We start from the raw sequence: 16,718 nt of genomic DNA, 5'->3' as shown, positions 1-16,718 counted from the left end.
TCCAGCTGTGTTTGATCGGGAACAGCACACTCTGAACCTGCCAGCAGTAAACAGTATCACCTACGTCCTCCGCTTCCTGGAGAAGCTGTGCCACAATCTGCGCAGTGACAACCTCTTTGGGAACCAGCCTTTCACTCAGAACAGCCACATGCAGCGCTCACACGAGTACGACCACGACAGGTATCTACCAGGTAGGAGCTGGGGCGGGGGCGGCACTGTAGGGACCCAGGTGCTCCGTGTCTTACCCCAGATTTGATCTCTATCTCTGAAGTCAGGCTCCTGTTCCAGAGCCCTCTCACAGGGTTCATTGCATCACACCCAGTGTCGTGCACATGCCCGCAGGGCTCTTGTTGTGTAGGATTCCAGTTGCATTTTCTGCCTGTCAGTTTGGTTCCCATCTCCGCTGTAGGTTTCCGCTCATCCGTGCTGTCTCCTTGTCTTCCCTCCTCCCCTCGTCCCCAGTCCTTCCCGCTTCCTGTGATCTGATTATGGTGACTTCATACAGTTAGGAATTCAGGTGAAAGACTGCTTGAGAAGGGAGAGTGATAACATGCAGCAGATAAACTGTAATTAGAAATTAATTAAAGCAGAGCAGTTTCCACGCTGGCCGTGGATCTGCTGGCAGCAGCCAGAGCATCCAGCCCTGGCCAGCAGCGTGGCCTGTTCAGGGCTGATGCTCATGCAGCAATCCAAGGCAGAGGTGGTATGTTTTCCTTAGCATGGCATTGAAGCAGCTCACCCCAGCAAAACAGCTCATGCCACAGTGCAGATTATCAGGCTGCAAAACTGCTCTGAAGTAGAAGAAGTGGAAAACAAGCCCAGTAGTTCCCCCACAGTGCTGGGCAGTGACAGTAGGCCTGGGGTGATGGCTGCCCCTCAGGCTGTCTGGGCCTTCTTGGGGAGCTCCTGCTCCAGTTGTGGAGAGGATCAAAGCTGTCTGCACCCTCTTAGGTGGTTGACAAGTCCTGATCTCCTCTCCTGTCTTGCTTTCTTCCCACTCTAGTCAGCAAATAGCTGTTGTGTTGTTTGAGGTCTTTCCAAAGTTAATCCTTTGCATAATTATGGTTCTGGCAAGAAAAGTAAAAGTTGTATCAATGTGAAAGGATGGGCACTTAGGAAGAACTGTTTAAGGAGAAGTTGCTAAACATGAGGTGTAGGAGCATCAGCCAAATGCCACAGTGCTTCCATTCATTGCACCTCACAAAGCACCTTAGGCAGAGTCTAGAGAGCAAGAGGATCTTCCCATCCTCTGCTTCCTCCTGGCTGGGGCCAGCAGGGCCAGGAACAGAGGAGATGTAGGATGTGCAAGGACAGGAATAGCATGACTAGTTACTGGGACTGGAGGCTTTCCCCTGAGGAACCCTCAAAGAGAAGAAATCCCCACGTTTCAGTACCCTGTCATCATGACAGAGAGCAAAACCTGAGTAGGAGAGAAAGCACCCAGCTCTGGGCATGGATGAGCTCACACACAGAATTTCCTGACTCCATGAGAGGTCAGTGGTGGCTGTGCCAAGAGTTGGGCTGCTGAGCAGAGTGGAAAAGTAAATCAGAATTCAGAGAAACTCAAGCAGAGCACCAGATCAGACACAGTGCTGAGCCCTGCCCATCCTGAGCTCTGATTCAGAGTGTTTGCAGCACTTAAAGAAAAATTAACCACAGTCAGAGGTGTGACAGCACCTAGTCCTGCAGTTCATCCTGTTGTCTGAGCTTGTTGGGCATCTGCTCATGTAACACCTTTCTCAGGCACCTGAAAGAAGGTGTAATCTACACATTACAGTGGCTTCTGGTGAGGGCAGGGAAACAGTGCTGGTGATTTTGGGACGTTTGAGCTGGTCATGGAGGAATGAGGGTGGAGTTGTACATCCTTAAATCACACCAGATGTCAAGGCTGCTGTGGTCTCACCTTCAGCTCTGCATGTCCTGCCTTGTTTCCTCTGCACTACAAGAATGTATTGTATGGGGCTGGTTCTTCCAGTAAACGGCCACTGGTTAGGACTGGGAGCTGCTCTGAGTTCCCAGAACAAAGTGGCTTTGCAGGAGCACCCCTGTGGGTGCCATGGAGAACTGGGGTGTGTGCTTGGGGCAGAGGGAAGCTCTGCAGTGTCAGTGTCCTGCCATTCTGCCCTACTGAGTACATGGAAATAAGGAGAAGCAGACTGAGCTGTGCATCAGGAGCAGCCCTTTGCAGGGGCCTGGGCAGCTGCTTGCTGTTCATAGCAGCATCAACATGGTGTGACTTGGAGCTGTCTGAAAACACAGGACTGGAGGGACCCTCTGGGCCACAGAGCCCTGGCTCCTGCTACAGCACCACAGCACATGGAGTTTCTTGGATTAGCTCTGGAGTTGTGGATTTTGCTTTTCTACTGGAGACTGCTCCAGGATTTTATGCTGAGATTTTATAAACTATGTTGTAATTTCTAGCACTAATTTATTCTTGGGCAACTTGGTGTCTGTGTCTCCTGGTCTGTATATTGTCTTTTAGCGTAATTTGGTTCTCTTTCTTCTGGAAGTAGTTGCAGAGCACTTGTAGCCCTCAGAGGAGTTGAACTTTTGACTGCTTTTCAGTCTCCTCAGACAGTGTTGGTTTGACTTAAACTTCATGGGGTGGCCAGAGTGCCACCCAGCACACTCTGGGGAGGATCTCATGGGGACCTGGTGCCACAGCACTGGCACCACCATGGTCACTGCAGTCACTTTGAGTCACTGTGTCCTTGTAGCAGGTGATGATCAGCCTGTCCTGGTCAATACACTGTTCTTCTCTTCACCTGCAGGTCACCAGATCATGGCACAGTGCTGCAAGGGCACATCTGGGTTTAGCTGCTGGATTTTCCTCCTTGCTGTTCTTGGTTATATATCTATATATATATCCTCCTTGCCTGATTTTAAATGCTGCTTTGTCTGGCCTGACATGGGAAAGCATCAGCAGGATTCATTGATAAATCTCTAAAATTTCTGCCAAAGTTATTACAGTGATTGAATGACCCTGGGCTCAAGGATGATCCTCAGGCAGATTCACTGGCGGCTGCTCCCAGTCTCATGTTCCTTCTCAGTGTGCTGCCAACAGCTTTACCTCTCAAATCAGATTTCTGTGCATAGAGCAAGGCTCCTGGTAATTCATGTTCTGTCTCAACTGGCTCTCTGTGTGTAACATCTTGCTGAATTCCAGATACATGAGGTTGATGTCCCTTCCCTCATGTGATCAATCAGGATTTCCCATTGCAGGGAGGCTGTTGGGTTGGCCTTCTCTGATGAACACCTGCCATAGAATGTGCCATGTGTACTTCCTGCCCTTACCTTCAGAGCCTGCCACAAGCCTTGTGCTGCTGCTGAGGATGGACATAGGCATTTTATTGTAAAAATCATTTTTTCCACCTTTTTTTTTTTCAAATATTGACACCACATTTCAAGTGGCTCTCAGTAACACAGTGCTGAGTTCTGTTAAAATTTACTAACAGAATTTACTAACAGCAGAGTTTCAGGTTCACTGTCATTCTTGGCTTCCTCTGCACCCTTAAGTCTCCACTTTGAGGACATTCAGTTGTCTGACTTAGTCAATGATGGATATTTTGGTTCCTGTCCTGTTTCTTTTATCGTTAGAGCCTTACCCTCAGTGCTCAGCATGGCTGCAGCTGGAAGTGAATCCCAGAATGGTTTGGGTTGGAAGAGATCTTAAAGCTCATCTTGTTTCACCCCCTGCCATGGGTTGGGACACCTTCTGCTATCCCAGGTGGCTCCAGGCCCCATCCATCCTGATCTTGGACACTTCCAGGGATCCCAGGGCAGCCACAACTTCTCTGGACAACTTTCCCACCCTCAGGGAAGACTTTTCTTCCATAAATCCAGTCTAAATCTACCATCCCTCAGCATACAAGTGCACCGAGTGCAGGTGGATGTCACAGATGCACCAGGACCTGAGCCAGGTGTGCAGGTGTGCTCTGCAGCCAGGGAGGAGGTGCCAGTGCAGTCAGTGCAAGGTGCATTGTCCTAAATTAGAAGCCCTGAGTGGGCTGAAAGATGAGGTGAGTGACTGTCACTGCTCATAGAGGTGTCCATGCTGATGGCCTTGGGATGGCCCACAGCACCATCCAGGCACAGCAGGAGCTGCTCTTCCCCCCACCAGCCTCCCAAGGCAGGGGAGGTGAAATGTCCCTCCCAGTTCTCCTGTAATTTGGAGGCCAGGACAACCCTCTTTCCTTTTCTCCCAATCCTCACCTTTCTGCACAGTGTCCCCTCACTCTGTTCCTTCTGTACCTGAAACACATCTTTGCCTTTGCACTGTCTCAAAACACAGAATTAAAAACCTCCCTTCATCCCTGAACTCTCCATCCTGAGGGGCACAGCTCCGTGCTGAGCAGGTCCTTGGATAAACAAGGAAATCATCTGCATGGTCTCAGCATCCTTCTCAAAGTGAGCATTTATCCACTGAGGTTGGGGGTCCTTCCCTCTCAGATTATTTCCTCTTTGATGATACACATTCATGAGGTTTATGTCATTTTTGAACTGAAGACGTTTTCCTTTTATTCCTGATAATCTGAGTACAGTTTTGTCTGTTACTCCCTTTCTTTATTTTCTTAAAATTTATCCTTTAAAACCAGAATTCTGTTTTTGGCTTATCCTCTCATTAATTTACACCAACCTCACTTCTGATTCCTAGAATTAACTTCTATAACTTGACTCACTGTGTTTTTAACATCAACCACTTAAAAAAAAAAAAGCCCAAACCAAAACCTGATGACACCTTTATAAAGCATCACCTTGTGTTGTGGTTCTGTGGCTGTTGGGTAAAGAAGGTTGTGCAGTTTGACACAGGGACATTACCAAGAGCATGTGTTCCCCCTCTGGGCAGTGAGGTTTTTACAGGGATTTGTCCTGAGGTTTGAATTTGTTTTTCTGGCAATGTCACAATGAATTTTGGTGATACTCCTATGTAGTCCCAGGGCCCCAGTGCAAGCAGCTCTTTCATTTCCCTGAAGGATATTGATGGAACAGGTACCTTCTCTACCTTTGTGTTTTCCTTAATCAACTCAGTTGTGCCCGTCTGGTGCTCCCCCCACCCGTACCTCCGTTTGTTGGGCATTCTGCATCTCCCTTGGTGTCAGTCCCGTCGCTCCCCGCCGTACCTGTTCCCCTCCTGCAGCTGTTCCTGCCCTGTGCCAGCTGTTAGAGCTGCTCTGGGCTGCTGGTGCCTTCTGGCATTTGTGCAGGAGCATTTCACCCCTCTGTGCCCACCCCAGGAACACTGCCAGCTCTCAAGTGTCACCCATGCTCAGGGTGGCTGCAAGGGCCCAGCTGGCATCTGCTGACTGTGTGGGCAGGGGGCAGGAGGGTCTCCTCAGCTGGGACAGGTCTGCCACCCCTGTGTCACTTACCTGGCTGCTGTCCCCATCAGTGTCAGTGCTTCATTCCTTGTCCATCCACCCGTGACACCGTGTGTGCAGAGATGTCCCAGCCCATCCCCATGTCCCCTCTGCTGCCCAGCGTGTGGAGAGTCCCATCCTGGGGATGAGTTTGGAGAGGAGCAGCAGTGACAGCACCTGGGGGAGATTAAAAACTGGAGTAGGGTTTAATCCAGCTCTGGGTATGGCACAGAGTGGTTGCAAATCATCCAAGGCTTGTTTGCCAGTTATCCAAAGGTTGTGTGTATCTGAAAGGTGACTGTGGGATGGGCAGGAATTGTGTTGGATAAGGCATGAGGTGAAGTGGAATTAAGTCAATGCTATTTGGGTGAAATATAGCAAAACATGGCTAAGATTCTTTGTTAGTTTTCTCACCACCCTTTTTCTCTGATAAAACATGCAAACTCTGCTCTGTTGAGCCCTGCCAGATGTGCTGGATTGAACAGTTGGTGGGTGCCCAGGCTGGCGATGCACGCAAGGCTCAGGGGACTCTGTTGAGACTGCATTTCCCAGGATGTCTGCACTCCTAAAGAGGCCTTGTTCTCTTTTCCTAGACAGAAGCAGTTCGTTAGACGGCTCTCTGCAGGGACCAGGCCGGGGTACAAAGCGCTTTTCCCAAGACCCCCCTCCATACAGTGCTCCTCTCTCCCCCAAGTTACCAAAGAATGACCGTCACCCTTTGGAAGGTGAGCACAGCGTGTCTCTTCCCAAAGAGCCTGGCTGCAGCAGGCTCAGAGCTGCCGTGGCTTCAGGGAGCTGCTTTGCTTGGCCCTGCCATGGGTTGTGCTTGGTATTCCAGAGGGGAGTGGATGAGCTGCTCTGTGGTGAGACAGATTCTCCACAGAGATGTGTCAGGCATGTGGAATGCAGCAGAATTCCTTCTAACCCTGGCAGTCATCATCTCACACCGTATAGTCTGGTTTAGCTTCCCTCTGGTTTAGCTGTGCATGGGATTAACAGTGCTCAAACTGCCCAGCTGCCTCAGTCAATCTGCCCCTGGATTTTTGGATTTTTTCCCTGAGGGTTTGCTGCAGCCTGTTGTACAGATGCTGATGTGCAGCTGTACAGCCAGGAACTTGCTGCCCTTTCCCAGGATCTCATCTTGTTCCTCACAGGCCTCCCTAAAACAGCTGGGGCTGTCCCTGGCTCCACCAGCTCAGCCACACCACTCCCCTCCCACACTGCTGCTCCTTCCCAGAGTACCTCAGGATACCACTGGTGCAGAAGCAGGAATTACCACTTTAATTCCTTGCTAAGCACAGGGACATTTAAAACCCTTCACAGATGGGATGCAAGTCAGCAGCAGAATTCGTCTTCCCAGGAAAAGGCAAAGTTTGCCAGTTCACTTTGTCATGAACGCAATTATTTTAGCTATGGGATCCATAGGTGACCCTTGCATGCACAGGTGGGAGAGTTCCAGAAGATCCAGGTAGCTGGAGGACTCCCTGAACCGAGTAGTCCTCAATAAATGCATTCCCACTTTTGTTCTGAACTGCAAACCCTTCATAATGAAGAGTGAAGATTTAATCTTACTGGGGCTTTTAATTAATGGCTGGTGAAATCTGCCAGCATGTTAGTCACAATTCTTTGTGACTGAAATCCCTGGAAAATTGCTGGAGGCTGCTCACAGTTCAGTGGCTTCATGCTCTGTTGCTGTCCCTTTAGCATCCCCATTTCCCTGGTTTTGCTGGGGCTGCTGATCCCAGGTGTGAGTGCCCAGCCTGGCACCGCTGTGGGTGATTTTGGTCTGTGCCCATCACTGTGTGCTGTGCTCTGCAGAATCACTGATTCAAGCACAGCTGCTCTGAACTTGGCCAGAGAGCTGTGGCTGCCCCATCTCTGGAAGTTTCCAGGGCCAGGTGGACGGGGCTTGGAGCAACCTGGGATAGTGAAGGTGTTCCTGCCTTTGGCATGGGGTGGAACTGGATGGGCTTTGAGGTCCTTCCCAACCCACACCATTCCATGATTCTCTGGTGGACAGTTTCTAATGGCCTCGTTTTCTGCAGTGATTAAAAGTGTACCTTTGTCACAGGGCTGGTGTGTGGCAGTGCCTCATCTATTCCAGCATATTGACAAGTCAAGAACTGTTCCCAGAGGCCCCTTCTGTTTCTCACCTTTAAATGGGTGCTGGTCTCCTTGATTCCCCTCTGATGCATCAGCCACTGCATTTGGGTAACTGTTGGCACAGCCCAGCCCCTCCTCCTCCCCCAGCAGGTGGGACATGCAGTGTTCAGCCTATTCTTGAAGAACTGGATTGCTCCAAAGGTTCAGATGCCTTGGTTGGGTGGTGAATATGGTCCACTCTGTATTGTCAATGAAGAGAGAAGGCTTCCATAATGGGTAATTCCAAGGAGGAGTCTCCATTAGGTTTCTACAAAATTGATTCTTAGTCTGCTTCAAAGTCTATTCAGTTATCCCTTGGCCTTGGAATGGGTTGTGCCATCTGGATGCCAGAATTCTCCAGCCTCTTCCAGAAAAACACAGACAAGAGGGCAGGAAGTGTGTCTGCATGTGAGGGGTGATCCTTCCTGCAACATCTTGCTCTGGATCTGTTCTTCATCCAAGCAGGGAGCAATGAGGTGCAGTTTCAGATTCCATCTAGAAATTCATTCTTACCCACAGCTGAAAGCTGTAATGAATGCATCCTCCACCATGAAATTGAGGTTCAGGAATATTTGCATTTCAGAGGATATATTTTAAGAATATGCACCTAAAATACTCAGATATTGAGTATTTCTTGAGCAAGGTACATCTTCTCATGGGAATGAACTCTCTCAGACAGCAGCTCCTGAACACATCCCAGTTTGCTATATGGAAGGCTGTGAGCAGCAGTGGGACATCTCTGTTCACTCTGCATTTGGCAAGAAGCAGAGACATGAGGAAAGGATCTCACATATTACATTGTTTTTTCCTCTTGCATCCAGTGGTGTTTGTGTGGCTTTTAGCTGAAACACTGCAGTCCCAGCACAGTGGGGACCTGCCTTCACAGCCCATCACTTGCTAGAAGCAGTGGGTGTTCAGGAGTAGTGCAAATCACATTTGTGCTTGTGGCCAAACTCCTGTGTTTTAGCAGTAAAATGACACTGTTGAGTCTATCGCACTATTTGTTTAATTAAACTTTAATTATCTGCTCCCTGCCTCTCCGCCACTAATTGTGGCATGTTTCCCTACAATGTGCCAACTGCCAGCCTTTAGTTAAATCTAACAGTTTGTGAAAGGAAATCTGCCTAAGGATCAGCCACCTCCTCCTCCCACTCTGGTTATCAAGGATGAAGGACCCTGGATCTTGCCTGAGTGCAGCTGTGCCCTGCCACTTGCAGGAGTATCTCACCTACAGATGGTTCCCAGGGGCCGTAGCCATTCCCCTCTTGCTTCATGAATACCCTGAGGTATTCATCAGGTATCATTCACTGAGCAGCTCCCTGTGTACTTGTATTTTTAGGAAAACCCTCACTGCCTCTTGCACTGACCCTGCTACAAAGCCCTGAGCTCTGCTGCAGTGTTACAGCCCAGCCAGGCACTCACCTGTGCAGGGGTGGGGAACCTGGGGATCACTGTGTGCCTTCAGTTTTACCTCCTGGGCAAAAACACATCATGCCCCCAGGGCTTCACCTGTGGCCATGTGAGAACAGGATGCATCACAGCATATTCCTGTCATGGCACTGTGTTAATGGTTGAGTGAAGTCCTTTCTGAGGGTGAGTTTTGGATCCTGAGCCTTGCACTGACAGGAACCTGTGCATGTGCTCTCCCAGCCTCCCAGATTCCTTCTGCTGACACCAATCCCTGCTGTGAGAGCTCTGGGGTTTTTGGGAGCACTCAGACACGTGTGTTTGTGTGACCCAGCACATCTGGGAGAGTGTCCCCAGACTTCCTGGCAAGCTGAAGCTCTCTGTTACCTCAGAAGGTGCTGGGATTCTTTGGAGGGCTGGGATGTACAGCTTGGACCTGTTCCCATGCCCACAGCCGCTGTCCTGTGACAGCTCTGAGGGCTGTGCCCACTGACCCCTCTCCTGCCTCTCTCCTTCCTGGCAGTGAGCACCCTTCCCCAGAGTGTTTTGGGGTTTAAACAGAACTGTCCTGTTGAACAGCAGACCAAATGTAGTTGCTTGGAAGCAGCTACAGTGGAAACCCACTGGTGTAAGCGACAGCCACCAGTGGGTCTGGCTGGGCAGGGGATCCCCACCCAGGCCAGGGCAGGGTGGCCAGCTCTGCTTTGCATCCAGTCTGGGGCTGAAGTGCAGTGGTGGGAGTGCAGGAGGGGTTTGAAGCTATTCAGGAATAGCCATGAGGGGTTTGAAGTTACTCAGGAATAGCCATTAGTCAGCAAACCATTTTTTATGCATCCAGAGCAGGTGAGAACACACTTATCCATGCAGGAAACGAGTGACAAGTGGGCCAGCACAGCACAGGTCACCAGGGGTAACAATCTTCACACCAGCAGTTTGTACATGAGATTTTAAAGCTGTGCTACTGTTTCTGGGCCCATCCCAGAGACCTAAAAGCAAACAAAGGCAGCAGTGCCTCAAGTGCAGAGTGGCAAAGCCCTGGGTGGGAATTACCCAGTGATAACCCCACACCAGGCTGGCCAGCAGCCAGACAGGGGTGTTCCCATTTCGTATCTTTACAGTGTGAAACCCAGGAAGGTCAGGGCTGGACCAGCTGAACTGGCCTCTGGATCTCTGCTCAAACACAGGCAGCAGGACACGGGACCAGAAGATCCCAGCTCTCACAATAGTGACACAGTTCCCAGAAACCAGAGCAAATAAAAAGTAGCCAGCCAGGAGAGGCTGCCCCAGTCGATGGTACCCAATGTCTGCAGCACTTGGGAACCACTTCAGGCTCTGGCAAGCTGCACTTGCCTTCACTGGAGCATGGCAGCATCAGCTCAGCAGGGAATTTGGGAAAATCTCAGCAGCTTCTGAGTCTCACAGGCTGCAGATCCTGCACTCTCACCATAATCCCAGCTCAGCACAGCAGTGCTGTGCTGGCTTTCACCTGCTGCTCCTGGAGTCTGGGAAGTGCCAGGAAGAAACCCAGGGCCAGTGCTCAGGCTTCTTCAGCCTTGTCAGCTGCCGAGGTGTTGGATGGCAGCAGCTCAGGGCTGTGAGCTGCCCTCGGGGCCCCTGAGACTCTGGTGGAGGAGCTGCAGCTCCCAGCCATGTGTGCTGGCAGTGCACAGGCAGCGCCCCTCGCTGTGCAGCTGCTTCCCTCCTTGGCAGGTGTTTCATCAGAGGGAACACAGGTGTTTGAGGGTGACCCATGAGGCACAGGGACCACCTGGGCTGAGCCTCAGTTGTGCCATGTAAGACCTGCAAAGGTGGCCCTGCAATGGAGCTGTCCCAGTGTAACAGCAGAGGCAGATCTTGCTGCCTCAGCCCATGCAGCTGTAACCCTGGACAGCCTCCTCAGCCCCTCCATCCCAGTAGTGCCACAGACAGCTGCAAATTCAGGGCATTTCTGGAGAAGGTGAGGAAGCCACCATTGCTCTGATACCCTTCCTGGGGAGGGTATTGGAGGCCCAGGCCCTCCTGTGCATGTTCCATACGGGGAGTTGTCCTCTGATGTTGTCAGGCTGGAAAAGAGCCCAGCAGGAGGCCAGGAGGGATGAGCAGCTCATCACCATGTTCCTTTGGGGCCAGAGGAGCAGCACGGTGTGGGAGCATTGCCTGGCCCTGATGGCACAGCTCCCTCCTGCTCTGCACGTGCCTGCCACCCCAGTGCCAGAAGCTCCTGCTGAGGATGGGCAGTGTGTGACCCCGTGGGGAGCATCTCCTCCCCTTCCTGTTGATGCCTGTCTGTGAGTCCTGTGTCCATTGGCATCCAGAGGGGACAGCCCTGCCCAGCCCACGGTGCCCCTTGGCCACAGAGGGGCCCAGGGCAGCCAGGCCTCAGGGCTGCTGGTGGCTTGAAGAGAGTAGCTGAAAAAAGGAGCTGCTGCTCCAGTCTGGGAGCATTGTCACTACACTGGCTGGACTGGCACTGGCAGGTGGTGACACCATTTGCAGATTGGCAGCTGGTGAATCCCAGGGCAGTGCCTGGTTTGATCCCTGTGCTGGGGAGAGACCAGCCAGGGGTCAGAGCCAGCGAGTGCTGCTGCTGCTGCTGCTGCTGCTGCTGCTGCTGCTGCTGCTGCGGCTCTGCCCCGCACGGATGCGTGGGGCCGTGGCGTTCGGGTGCACTAACTGCAGCTTGGTGCATTCCAGGTGAAACCTTTGTCCTGGGAGATGGCCTCCCAGGGCCCTTAGAGCCTCGCCTGGACCCCATGGACTCTGCCTTGAACTCTGTCAATTCATCCAGCCACAGCAGGAGCTCCAGAGACTTTCGCCTGCCAGGATACAGGCACCTGCAGCAGCCCTCTAGCCTCAGCCAGGGCAGCACCTCTGCCCTGCGCAGGCCTAGCTCTGGGGGTAAGAGCCCTGCAGCTGTAAATTGGGCAATAAAGGGCTATTCTAACTCCAGTCACACCTTCCTAACTTCAGCAAGTACCCGAGGCTGGGCTCTGCACAGCCAGCCAAGTCTGTTAGGTGTGGTGGCACCTGGCAGGTGGCAGTGTGGACAGGTGACATTTCTCCTTTGGCTGGTGACTGGGTGGACCTGGAAGTCAGTGGAGAGAAAGGAACAGGCAGGAGCTGAACCGTGTCCAAGTGATAAATGGGTGTCTGAGTCCACAAGGATGGACTGGAATGGCTGGGGAGTCGAACGTTGCCTGGTGGGGCTGGGAGGATGGTCAGATGCATGAGTGGCACTTGTCTGTATGGGGGAAGAGGGGCAGGAGAGCTGAACTGCTCATTGCAGCACGTGGGGTTGCAAATAATGTCATTTTAGGTGCATGGCATCAGTAAAAGCCTCTGAAAAGCTCAGGCTGCTGGTGCCTCCCCCAGATGTTTTCAGGCAGAGCTGAGACAAGGGGCTGTCCTCGCTGGGAGCAGGACTTGTGCCAGCTCAGGCTGTGCTTTTGGACAGTGGGAGGTCACCTGTGGGTTCAGTCCATCAGAAGAGGCAGCCAGTGAAAACAAACCAGCTTTGCCGTGTTAAATGTGCTGAAAGTGTTTGGAGGGGAGGAAGAACCGTGCATGGGGAGAGACGTGGGAATGGCAGGGGGTGTTCTGCTGAGGTGGGAACTGTCTGCCCATGGACACGGAGGAGTGGCAGCTGGGCCAAAAAGGGGAGTGGGGCTTGAGAGAGGTGACAAGGGCTCAGTATAGAAGGCTGCCCTGAAAAGCCAGGCCTAAGGAGAGGGAATAAGGCTGGGGTGCCAGAGCTGCACCACAGGAATCTGGGGCATGCCGGGGCCGTGCCCCTTGCTGTGTCTCTGCCCTGCTGTGGGAGAGGAGCTGAGTGGGGGACTGAGGGGGAGGGACCGTGGGGCGGTGCCAGGGACCCCCATAACGGAGCTGTGTGCCATCCCCAGGGTCGGACAGGTACCCCAGCTCCAGGGACACCTCCCGGCTCAGCAGCCGGGACCCCTCATCCTGGACGGTGGAGGAGGTGATGCAGTTCATCCGTGAGTCAGACCCACAGCTGGGCCCCCACGCTGACCTCTTCCGAAAACACGTGAGTGCCAGCTTCCTGTACAGTGGGGGTGTGTTTGGGGGGTGTTACATCTGGGAGGGGGCAAATCACACAACAAAATTCACGAGAGTCAGAACACAGCAGCACTTCAGACCAGATGGAGTTTTGTGCTCAATGAAAAGATCCTCATAAATCCTGCTCGTGTCCTGTCCAGGCTTGGATCCTCATCAGAGCCCATGGGGGCAGCCTGGGTGCATGCAGAGCCTCTGCAGTGAGTCCCAGTGCTGAAAACACAAACTCTGCTCATCCTGGAGTCTAATACTCAGCTCGTGGCAAATTTCTTCTGGCAAGAAACACATTCCAAGTGGGATTCACAGAGTGCATTGCTGCTCAGCTCCTGTAACAGGAGTCTCAAAAGGCTCTGGTCCCTGTGCACATCTGTAAGTGTAAAACAGCTGCAGACACAGCCTGGAGTTTGTAGCATTCCAGCTACAAGAGAGGTTTGGCAGTGTCCTGAGCCCTGCGAGAGCTGTGTTCCCTCTGCCTTATGATAAAGTCCATGTTCTGGACTCAGCACTGTGTCCTGCTCAGGGCTGGCTCTGACCCAACACTTCTTTTTTTAATTTGTTCTATTTTAGAAATACCAGTAATTGAGAAATGTTTAATTATGAAAAGCTGCCAAGGGACCAAAGTGCCCTGGATTGTCAGTCCTGAGGAGAACCTTGAATTCATCTCTGGAAGGGAAAAACAGATCAAACCTGGTACTGGAGATCCCTGGAGATCTCACCAACCTGAAAGCAACTGAGCTTTGACATAGGACAGGATTTTCTGTTGTTTGAGGTTGTGACTTTTATTTTTCACTTACAAGCCAGTTAACATTTTCTTCTTGGAAAACTGTCCAGTGCAAAGCTCTGGACCCAGCCTGGACTGGGTCATGGACAGGAGTGCAGCAAGGGACTGGGAGACTTCCACTTGCAAATGCCAATAACAAAGCTGTTTTCTGGTTATTCTGAGCTTCATGATCCATCCCCTCCTTAGTCTCAGGAGGGACACATCTGGCTCTGCTGTAAAGCATCAGATGCTTCGAAAGCTGCTGTGTTGGAATCAGCCCCACTGGGGATGAGGAGCTCCACCACTCTCTGCCAGTGGCTGGGAATGTGCTGGGAAGCTCCAGAAATAGAACCACAGAATCACTCAGGTTGGAAAAGCCCTCTGAGGTCATACAGTCCAACATTCCCTCAGCCCTGCCAAGGCCACTACTAAACCATTTTCCCAAGTGCCACATCTACATGTTATTTTGAACACTTCAGGGATGGTGATTTCAGCCCATGCCAGTGCCTAACCACCCTTTCAGGGAAGAAATTTTCCTAATATCCAGTCTCAGAGCACAGGCTCTTCAGGTTTCAGGATCTGTTCCCTCACCTCCATCTTCAGCTGTGACTTCAGGGCTGTGTGTGTCACAGCAGGGCTGTCGCCATCAATGCATCCTCTGCCAGATTTCTGCTGTGCTGGGATGGCAATGCCCTGGAGTGAGCCATTGCTCCCCTGCACTGCCACTGCCTCTGTCATTCCCCTGTCAGGGAAACCTCCCTCTCCTTCCTCCCCACCTCCCTTCAGGGGATGTGCTGGCCCTCTGGATGTTCACCCTGCAGAACTCCCATCACACACACGGGTCCGGGTGTGATGTGGGGTGGATGTGGGGCTACCTGTGCTGTCCATACTGGGGTCTCCATGCTGGAATGTCCCTGCAGGGTTGTCCATACTGTTCTCTCCCTGCTGGGATGTCCCTACTGGGCTCTTCATGCTGGGATGTCCATACTGAGGTGACCATACTAGGATGTCCCTGCTGGGATGTCCATACTGGGATGTCCCTACTGGGGTCTCCATGCTGCCATGTCCCTGCTGGGATGCTGCTGAGCAGGGCTCTCTCACCCAGCCCTGCTGTTGCATTTCGGGCCCAGCCTGGCTCGGGCAGGGCTCCCAGGTGCCACCACAAGCGCTGTCCTTGATCCTTGCAGGAGATCGACGGGAAAGCGCTGCTCTTGCTGCGGAGCGACATGATGATGAAGTACATGGGGCTGAAGCTGGGGCCTGCCCTGAAGCTCACTTACCACATCGACAAGCTAAAGCAAGGCAAGTTCTGAGAGGACTCCTGGCAGGATGGATCCTGGAAGCTCCGCTCCGGCCGCCCCAGCCGCGCTCACCTGCCGACAGGTTCGCATGCACACGCCCCCTCCGCCGCAGCAGAGACACTCCCGGCCCCGGCAGCGCTCGGGAGGAGCCTTCGCAGCAGACTCGAGCTGTGGGCCTTGGGAGCCGAGAGTTTCTTCCCTGCTGCCAGCCAGCACGTCTCTTCCCTGGGACGGAGCAGCTCCAGGCAGTGCCCCGGGTGTTCGCCTCGCTCCTCCCGCTCTCGCTGTGGCTCAGCGCTGCTGCTGGGGCAGCCTGGGCACCGAGCCTGCCCAGCCTGACGGGGCTCGGTGCCCCCAGCCTGCCCTCAGCCCCGTGACCAGCCAGCCCTGTCTCCAGACTGGGGGAGCCCATCCACCCCGCTCTGCCTGCCCCCAGCTCCTGACCTGCCTCCAGCTGGGCACACCGGGCCGGGGCTGGAAGCCTTCATATTTATTCCAGACTGGGGAGGCTGTGTGGGAGCATGGAGAGAGCTGGGGGAGCTGAGGAGTGGAGCTGGGCCTGGCGTGCCCCTGGCACAGATGGGCCTGGGCTGGTGTTGGAGGCTGCCTGGATGCTGCAGGACTCAGCTGATCCTTCTCGCCTTCTTTTATTTTTTTCATTTGGAATTTTTTTTTTACTAAGGAGTTTCAAACTATGAGATGATTTTTCTACCTGTGTTGAACTCGCAACTCTTGGTGATTTTTAGCCAGAGTTCCTAAGGTTTGTCTTCCCAGGGGCACTCATGCTCCTCTAGAGTTTGTCCCAGCTCAGCGTGTGAGGGTTTTGGGTCTGGCCAGAGCGTCCAGGGTGGTGATCTGTCCTGGCATCGCTCTTCCTGTGAGGGCTTTGCCCTTCCCGAGGCACCTGTTGGTCTCAGGCAATTTAATGTATTTATTTTTGATGGCACTTGAGTGCTTCCCATGGTCCTAGATACGTTTCTGCAGCTGCACGAGGCGTGTCGGAGTGGAGCCACCAGCTGTGTCACCGCCGTGTCCCCTGGACAGCAGCTGCCAGCTCGGGGCTGCCCAGACCCCGGAGCATCACTGTCACCAGCCTGGCCTGAGCTGGGGCAGGGCTGACAGTCCCCAGCGTGTGCCCACAGCTCAGCAGGCTCCCCCTGCAGTGGCCGAAGGCTGGGACGGAATCTCCACTCCGAGCTCTTCTCCTGTGCTCAGCTCACCCTCTGCAGCCGGAGCTCCCAGCTCAGCCTCCCCAGCCTCGAGGGCCTGGCCGGCAGCAGGACCGACCCTCCAGGCTCTTGCACTGAGTCAGGTTTACCCCTAAGGGGAAAAGTTGCAAAAAAAAAAAAAAAAAAAAAAGAAAAAAGAAAAATACCCCAACCCTCAAAGTAATAAAAAGGCAAAATGGCTTTTTGTCCTGTAGCTCAGCCTGTGCCAGCCCAGGGCTGGGGCCTCTCGGTGTGAGCCGGCCCCGGCGGGGTCAGCCAGTGCTTTCCTCTGCACTTATTTTACCTTGATTTGTTTATAAATAAAAGGATGCCAAGTTCCTCCCCGCGGTTTGTGCACTGATGGCAGCGCAGGGCTGAGCCCTGGCCGCAGGGGGAGCACAGGGAGGGCAGTGGGTGCTGCCCCGGGACTGAGCCCGGTGGGGATGGAAAGCACATCGTGTCCTCCCCG

General features: G+C 53.0%; 1 protein-coding gene across 6 annotated transcripts in view; it reads left to right on the top strand.

Annotated features, from left to right (window-relative positions):
• SCMH1 (Scm polycomb group protein homolog 1) overlaps positions 1–16,589 on the top strand; it is a 60,728-nt gene extending 44,139 nt beyond the window's left edge. For 3 of the 6 annotated variants that reach the window (XM_085559869.1, XM_021554880.4, XM_021554875.4), the window contains 5 exons: positions 6–191; positions 5,951–6,082; positions 11,601–11,804; positions 12,809–12,951; positions 14,928–16,589. In XM_085559869.1, coding sequence (XP_085415995.1) covers positions 6–191; positions 5,951–6,082; positions 11,601–11,804; positions 12,809–12,951; positions 14,928–15,053 — 791 coding nt within the window. In that variant the 3' untranslated portion in view covers positions 15,054–16,589. The remainder of the gene's footprint in view (positions 1–5; positions 192–5,950; positions 6,083–11,600; positions 11,805–12,808; positions 12,952–14,927) is intronic. The other 3 variants (XM_085559871.1, XM_085559870.1, XM_085559872.1) reach the window with 2 other exon arrangements.
• The last annotated feature ends 129 nt before the right edge of the window (positions 16,590–16,718 follow it).

This window comes from Lonchura striata, chromosome 23 (genome assembly GCF_050655825.1).
Source record: "Lonchura striata isolate lonStrDom1 chromosome 23, ASM5065582v1, whole genome shotgun sequence".
Taxonomy (NCBI): domain Eukaryota; kingdom Metazoa; phylum Chordata; class Aves; order Passeriformes; family Estrildidae; genus Lonchura; species Lonchura striata.
The sequence above is the reverse complement of the archived record's forward strand: the minus strand, read 5'-3'. Positions and strand labels throughout refer to the sequence as shown.